Source organism: Lepidothrix coronata, unplaced genomic scaffold (assembly GCF_001604755.1).
Source record: "Lepidothrix coronata isolate B3197 unplaced genomic scaffold, Lepidothrix_coronata-1.0 Scaffold367, whole genome shotgun sequence".
Lineage (NCBI taxonomy): Eukaryota > Metazoa > Chordata > Aves > Passeriformes > Pipridae > Lepidothrix > Lepidothrix coronata.
The window spans coordinates 75,506-83,276 of NW_016690547.1; the positions used below are offsets into that span (position 1 = coordinate 75,506).

The 7,771-nt window shown below is 58.4% G+C and overlaps 1 protein-coding gene across 2 annotated transcripts in view; it reads right to left on the reverse strand.

The window, feature by feature from the left end:
• Window positions 1-163: 163 nt before the first annotated feature.
• Window positions 164-7,771, reverse strand: part of RRM1 (ribonucleotide reductase catalytic subunit M1) — a 24,927-nt gene continuing 17,319 nt past the window's right edge. The window contains exons 13-20 of one of the 2 annotated variants that reach the window (XR_001878627.1): window positions 7,126-7,275; window positions 5,687-5,908; window positions 4,742-4,818; window positions 3,699-3,834; window positions 2,499-2,594; window positions 2,099-2,287; window positions 419-1,408; window positions 164-378 (exon numbers count right to left, since the gene is read on the reverse strand). Coding sequence is in view for 1 of the 2 variants with exons in the window: in XM_017838894.1 (XP_017694383.1) it covers window positions 1,220-1,408; window positions 2,099-2,287; window positions 2,499-2,594; window positions 3,699-3,834; window positions 4,742-4,818; window positions 5,687-5,908; window positions 7,126-7,275 (1,059 nt within the window). In the remaining variant the exon portion in view is untranslated. Of the gene's footprint in view, window positions 1,409-2,098; window positions 2,288-2,498; window positions 2,595-3,698; window positions 3,835-4,741; window positions 4,819-5,686; window positions 5,909-7,125; window positions 7,276-7,771 lie in introns of both variants that reach the window. The other variant, XM_017838894.1, reaches the window with a different exon arrangement.

A 7,771-nucleotide genomic window follows, 5' to 3' on the forward strand; every position in this document is an offset into this window, starting at 1 on the left:
CCCTTGTTCCCTGGGAGCAGAGCCCGACCCCCCCTGGCTCCCCCCTCCTGTCAGGGGGTTGGAGAGAGCAAGGTCTCCATTTCCCTGTGGGAACCTGCACAGGAGCAACAGGACACTCATTCTTAACTTAGAAAAAAAAGTGTTCCCAAGATACCACCACTCATTCCTTCGACATTCCACGTTTTATTGAGTTTGGCTGGATCAAGGGTTGGTCGTGTGGTTTGTGAATCCAACAAATGCTGCAGAACTGCCTGGGAAGCCCCCTCGTGTTGGAGCAGGGAGAGAGAACAGGAGCAGTGATGGGATATGAGCTTTAAGAGACCTAACAACTAGCTGGGTGGAGAAATGCAACTCTGTGAGAAAGAGATGGCAAGTGACCTTCAGAAACGGCAAGTGACCCTCAGAAACGGCAAGTGACCCTCAGAAATGGCATGTGACCCTCAGAAATGGCATGTGACCCTCAGAAATAGCATGTGACCCTCAGAAATGGCACATGACCTGTGGGCAAGGACAGCACGAACCCCACTGCCAGGAAACTGCCTGAGAAATTGGACTCAATGAGTGAATTTAACCCAGAATAAAACCCAGGGCAGCAGCTCTGCCCCCCCGGCCAGACTGCAGAGGCACCTTCAGCCAGTGCCACACTCTGGCCTGTCGGGCTGAGGGAGAAGAGCAACTCTGGGTGCCAACACACCTACCACCTCTCTGCTCCTTCCAAAAGCTCTTTGGAAAGGGCAGAGGAGGGGACCAGGAGAGGAAGCAGCAGTGGGAGGGTCTGGCAGGAGGTGGGCACACTCCAGGTGCCTCAGCAGCTGCTCCTGTGCCCTGGCAGACACTGAACACACCCACACGAGGGGGGTCTCCTTGCTGTGCCTTCCCCAGCCAGGGAGCAGGGATCAGCCAGGTGTGCTCCTTCCTCTGGGACACGAGTGGAATGTAAGTCCCTGTCTGGACTGCCCAGGACAGACCTGGGAGTGGCCCCAGCACCCGCCCTGTCCTCGGTCCTGCCCCCAGGGACCCATGTGAGGCCACGCCAAGGCACTGAAGTTCCTGGGACAGCCAGCTACTAAAGCAATACCTACACCCCTTGCCCTATCCATGCCTGTGCCCAACCCCACGGATGGGGAAGCTACACTACCCCTCCCTGCCCCTGCCCCCTCCCGTTCCACGGGACGCTCCCATCCCAGCAGGCTCCAGCCATGTGGAACGGGGAGATCCCTTAGGAGCCACACATGAGACACTCCTCCCTGTTCTCCAGGGAGCACACCATGGCTGCCTTGTTCCTCTCCTTCTCCTCCTCCTCCCGGGAGCTCTTCTCCCGCTCCCGCAGCTTCTCCTTGTTCAGGGTGAACTGGATGGGGTTGGCGGCCGGCTTTGTCCGCAGGTAGTACATGCCCGTCTTCAGGCCCTGGGCACAGCACAAGGACACAGCCTGAGCTGGAGCCTCCCAGGATCCACGGGAGCAGCAGTGCAGGCATCCCCAGAGCCTCTGCCCTGGGGCTGCTCCGTGGGGACACCGGGGCCTTGGCTGGGAACAGCCCCTTGCCCTTCCCACAACTGGGGAGACCAGTTTGTCGTGCCAGAACTCACCAGCCCCCAGGGGCTGCACTTATCCCACCCCCTCTGGCTGGAACAAGCCCCTCCAGCCCCAGGTACCACCCCCATTTTTTGGGAACAAGCCCCCCCAGTCCCAGGTACTGCCCCTGTTTGTCAGGAAGGAGCCCCACCAATCCCAGTTACCGACCACATTTATTGGGAACAAGCCACCCCAATCCCAGGTACTGCCCCTGTTTGTTGTGAACAAGACCCCCAATCCCAAGTATTGCCTATTTACCAGGTACAATCCCCCCAGTCCCAGGTATCACCTCCATTTGTCAGGAACAAGCCCTCCCAGTCCCAGGTATCACCCCTGTTTGTATGGAACAAGCCCCCCCATTCCCAGTCCCTGACCCCCCATTCCCACCCTCTGAGGCCCCACTCCCAGTCCCTGACCCTCCATTCCCAGTCCCTAAGCCCCCATTCCCAGTGCCTGAGCCCCCCCATTCCCAGTGCCTGCCCCCATTCCCAGTGCTGCCCCCTCCCCAGTGCCTCCCAGTACCTGTTTCCAGCCGTAGAAGTGCATGCTGGTCAGCTTCCCGTAGTTGGGCTCTGCGATGTGGATGTTGAGGGACTGGCTCTGGTCGATGAAGGCCCCTCTGTCCGCAGCCATCTTCAGGATGGTTTTCTGGGAGATCTCCCACACCGTCTTGTAGAGCTGCTTCAGGTCGTCGGGGATCTCAGGGATGTTCTGAAAGGAACAGGGAGGGTTTTCCAGTGGGGTGTAACCACCAACGGCCCCGGTGTGGGACGGGATGATCCCTGTGGGTCCATCCAACTCAGATATTCCAGGATCCTACGGCACTCCCTGCTGTGAAATCACCTCTTTATGACCTCTGTAAGGGGGCCTCCAGACTGAGCAGAGCCTGCCAGGCAGGGACCCCTGCCCTGCTCCCTCCTACCTGGATGGAGCCGTTGTGGGCAATGATCTGGTTTTTCATCTCCTCGTTCCACAGGCCCCTCTCCGTGAGGTCCTTCAGCAAGTGGGGATTCACCACCTGGGAGGGGCAAAGAAGGTTTTGAAATGGTCCAACAAGACCCTGCACAGCCCTGACAGAGTCTCACTGCTGGGTCAGCGCTGAGGGACGTGTGTGGCCAGGCAGACCTGGCACAGGGATAACATTTCCACCCCTGGAAGTGTCCAAGGACAGGCTGGACAGGGCTTGGAGCAACCTGGGCTGGTGGAAGGTGTCCCTGCCCACGGCAGAGGGTTGGAACTACAGGATCTTTGATCTTTGATCTTTGCCTCCCAACCCAAACCATTCTGGGATTCTGCTGGACATGCCAAATGAGAAGGGGGTGCGTGGAACTGCCCTGCATGAGGAATGCCAAAAGATGGGACAGGGAGGCATCTTGCTCTTCCAGGACCACTGGCCACAGCCTGAGTCACTAAACAATCACCAGGACAGGTCAGGAGGGGGAAGAACAGAAGCAGTGCAGGCTGAGTAGCTGGGAGGAAAGCACAGCCAAGCCTTCCCTGCTGGGACAGGGTCCCCGTCCCACAGCCCTCACCTGCCCTGCACAGGGAGGCAGGTTCATAAACCCACTGCTTGGCCTCACCACTCATGTGTGGTGGGATCCTGCAGCCAGGAGGGATGGAGAGCACCCCAAAACAGCTCTGAGGAGACACCTCTGGGGGATGGACACACCTCCCACACAGGCAGAGACTCCCCTTGTCTCCAGAGGGTCTTTGCTGTCTCCAGCCTCCAGAACTCAAGTGTTCCACACCCTTTCCTGACAGGCCCCTCTGCACCTGTGGAGCTCTTCCATGGCCCCTCACTCCTCAGGACCATGGTCTCAGTTGCTCTTCCCACAGCACCCGTGTCCTTTCCACCATGTCACTGTCCCTCCTTCAGCAGTCACTCCTGCAGGCCACCCTGAGGCCCCACAAAGGCCTTTCCCAGTCAAAACCAGCACTTCTTTATCATTTCCCATGTTCCAGGATGGCTCGTGGAACACACAAAGCTCCACGTTCCCTCAGTGCTTGGACACAAACGTTCAACTGAACTGAGCCACCGAGGTGAGGCCTCCCCTTGTCTCTGTTCTCAGTGACAGTGATGCCAGACAGGGGCACAGCTCCTGCCCACAGTGCCTGAGCTCACCTGGAACTCCCCCGAGAGGACCCTGCGGGTGTAGATGTTGCTGGTGTAGGGCTCGATGGACTCGTTGTTGCCCAGGATCTGGGCAGTGGAGGCAGTGGGCATGGGGGACAGGAGGAGGCTGTTCCTCACACCGTACCTGGGGACAGCAGGCAAAGTCACAGAGCTGCAGCCAAGGGAGACAGGACAGCAAAGAGCCAAGAACAGCCCAGGGACCCGGAAATCTGGGGGAACCTGCAAACCCTCACACCAGGAAAAGGGAAGGGCCACCAAACTGGCACTGTGGGTCAAGTGGGAGCAGAACTAAAGGCTTTGCTATTTCCATCTAAATCAGAGGCTTTCCCAAATGATTTGGTCATGACACAGGCTGCACAGAACACAATCTGTCAGGCCCTGCACAACCCCAGAGTGCCCAGGCAGAACCAAACCAGCAGCCCATGGAGAGCACGAGACCTCCCCACACCCAGGGCAGGAGACAGATCCACCACATTTAAAAATTAGAGCCAAAAACCCTGAATTAATTCATTACAGGCACTTCATGCCTCAACAGTTCCTGCCTCCAGGATGTTCAAGGCTCAGCTCTTCCCTGGCAGCAGGCAAAGAGTCCCCAAGCCTGGCTGACAGTGCCTCACTCATCACTACAGGTGTTTAATGGGAATATAAATCCTTCTGCTGATGCATCCAAGATGAAATGAGAGCTCAGCTAAAGCAGGGTAGTGGGGGTGAGCTCCTCTGCCTTGGAGGAATAAAAGTGCAAGGAAACCACCCAAAAACCAGTCTGAAGAAAGACCTGCTGGGGTGGAGGGGAACACAGGGGGCTGTTTTTACACTTGGACCCTGCCTGTAGTTTTCAGTAGACAGAACATACCAAATTCATGTCCAAAGCCAGGCTGGACAGGGCTTGGAGCAACCTGGGCTAGTGGAAGGTGTCCCTGCCCATGGCAGGGGGTGGGATGGATGAGCTTTAAGGTCCCTCCCAACCCAAACCAGACTGGAATTCCACGAAGGTACTTCACACCGACTCCAAACTGTGCAGGGCTACTCACTTGGCAATCTTCTCCTTCAAAGCCTTCCAGTCCCAAAGGTCAGAGGGGGTGACGTTCCACATGTCATACTGAAGGATCTGAAGAACACAGTTTAGTCCAAATTAGAGAGGGCATTCTTTTCTCCACATTTCATAATTCCCATTGGAAACAGACCTCTTATTCCCATTAACTCTTTACAATTCAGCCTTAGGGAAGCTCCTGTATGGTGACCTTACACTCAGTGTTCTGACTGTGCTCCAGGGCACAGCCACCACTGGCCGAGTCTTGCTTTTCTTTTCAAACCATAGAATCAGAATATCCTGAGCTTGGAGGGACCCCCAAGGATCACCCACTCCAAGCCCTGCCCTGCCCAGGACACCCCAACACTCCCCCCTGTCCCTCAGAGCGTTGTCCAAACCCTCCTGGAGCTCTGGCAGCCTTGGGGCCGTGCCCACTGCCCTGGGGAGCCTGGTCAGTGCCCACCACCCTCTGGGGGAAGAACCTTGTCCTGAGATCCACCCTGAGCCTGCCCTGTCCCAGCTCCAGCCCTTCCCTGGGTCCTGTCCCTGCTCCCAGAGGTCGGAGCTGCCCCTCAGGAGGAGCTGCAGCCCCCGCTGAGCTCTGCCCTGGGGCTCCTCTGCTCCAGCTGCACCAGCCAAGTGCCCTCAGCTGCTCCTTGTGTGGCCCCTCCAGACCCTTCCCCATCCCCCTGTCCCTCCTCTGGGTGCTCTCTAACGGTTGCAGATCTTTCTTGTATCGTGGTGCCCTAAACACCCCCAGGACTGAGGTGAGTGCAGAGCAGAGCAGGACAATCCCCCCCCCTCAGTGTGCCTGATACCCCCGGGACAGAGATGTCCCTCCTGGCTGCCAGGGCACACCGGGACTCAGATCCAACCTGCCACCAACCAGAACTGCCCGGTCCCTTCCTGCCCAGGACGAGCACTCCCAGGTTTTCCTGGCACTCACCCCCTTGCTGACTGGAGAGCCCTGGTAGGTGTCGTAGGGGCCCTGCTCCCGGGCCAGCTCACAGCTGGCCTCCAGGGCCCCGTAGTAGATGGTCTCGAAGATGTGCTGGTTCAGGCGCTGGGCCTCGGGGCTCTCGAAGGGGAACCTCATGAGGATGAAGGCGTCGGCCAGGCCCTGCACGCCGATGCCGATGGGCCGGTGCCGCCGGTTGGAGCGCTCGGCCTGCGGGGACAGCGGGGACAGTGGTCACCTCAGGGACAGCAGGGACAGTGGTCACCTCAGGGACAGCGGGGACAGTGGTCACCTCAGGGACAGCGGGGACAGTGGTCACCTCGGGGACAGCAGGGACAGTGGGGACAGTGGTCACCTCAGGGACAGCGGGGACAGTGGTCACCTCAGGAACAGTGGGGACAGCGGGGATAGCGGTCACCTTGGGGACAGTGGGCACAGCGGTCACCTCAGGGACAGCGGGGACAGCAGGGACAGTGGTCACCTCAGGGACAGTGGGGACCGTGGTCACCTCAGGGACAGCCATGGGGAACACGCCGGGCTGGGAAGGGCCTCTGGGAGGAAACCCTGCTGCTGCAACCTGCCCTCCGTTCTGCTGCACCAACCCACCCCTCAGGCCTGGCCAGGGCCCCACTGCTGCTGTTTGCTGGGGCAGCAACTGGAGGCCCAGACTGGGTTTGTTAGAACTGATCACAGGCTGCAATTGTTTAACCTGGCAAGGGGAGCCAGGGTTTAGAAGTGAACACTCAGCCCGTGCCTGGAAACAGGTCCACTTAATAGAGCAGAATCACAGAATCACAGAGGTGGGAAAAGTCCTCAGAGACCATCAAGTCCAACTGTTCCCCCAGCATGGCCAAGGCCACCACTGACCCCTGTCCCCTAATGCCACATCCACAGGGCTGTTAAATCCCTCCAGGGATGTGACTCCACATCCCTGGGCAGCTGTGCCAGGGCTGGACAGCCCCTTCCAGGAAGGAATTATTCCTGATGTCCAACCTGAACCTCCCCTGGCACAGCTGGAGGCCATTCCCTCTCCTCCTGTCCTTTGTTCCCTGGGAGAAGAGCCCGACCCCCACCTGGCTCCACCATCCTGTCAGAGAGTTGTAAAACCAACAGGACTGAGTTACACCTTCCTGGGATCTTCCCAGGATCCCTCTCTCTGCTGCACTTCCCACTCTGCTCCTAGGGCTGTTCTGTGCTTCATGGAAATCCCCACACATGAAACAATTCCTAGAACCACCTCAAAGGGAGACTTTTCCTACAACTGCTTCCCTACGGAACAGCTCTGGGTTGAAGCTCCAGCTGCACTAACAGGGCCCACCTGGGAACAGGTTTATAAAGTCCCTCAGTGACTCCTTGTGTCCCAGCCTGCTCTGGGATTGCTCCAGCCCGGGCTCTGGCAGGATCTGCCCCCCCAGCCCAGCCCTCACCTCTGGCACGGGGTAGTAGTTGATGTCGATGATCTTGTTGAGGTTCCGGACGATGACCTTGGTGACCTCTGCCAGCTTCTTGAAGTCGTAGGTGTGCTCGGGGGTCACGTACATGTTGAGGGCGATGGAGGCCAGGTTACACACGGCCACCTGTGGGGACAGCAGGGCATGGGGCACGGCAGCAACACCCCGGGCCAGAGGCACACAGCTCAGCCCCACAGCGGGCCCGGGATCCCAGCGGCACGGGAACAACGACCAGGGAACCCACAGCGCCGGGAGAAGGCAGCCCTTGCTCCTGTGGTGCCTCAGGAGATGGGAGAAGGGCAGTGAGGGCTCAAAAAGGTTTAGGAGAAAGTGGTATGACCTGAAAAATTCCGGCCTGGTCGGTCCTACTGCCTGCAAGGCATCCTTACACAGAATGCCAGAAGGGTTTGGGTTGGGGGGGGACCTCAAAGCTCATCTTGTTCCAAACCTCTGCCATGGGCAGGGATTTAAACACCAGATCTCCTCGTGCTGTTTCAGGCCCACAAATGTCACAGCTGCTGCTTTCTGAGACATTTGGAGCAGGATCAGAGAGGAACTGGGGGTGTTTGGGGTTGGATTTTCACACAAACCTCAGCACTGCCCCTGAGCCCCCATGGGACTT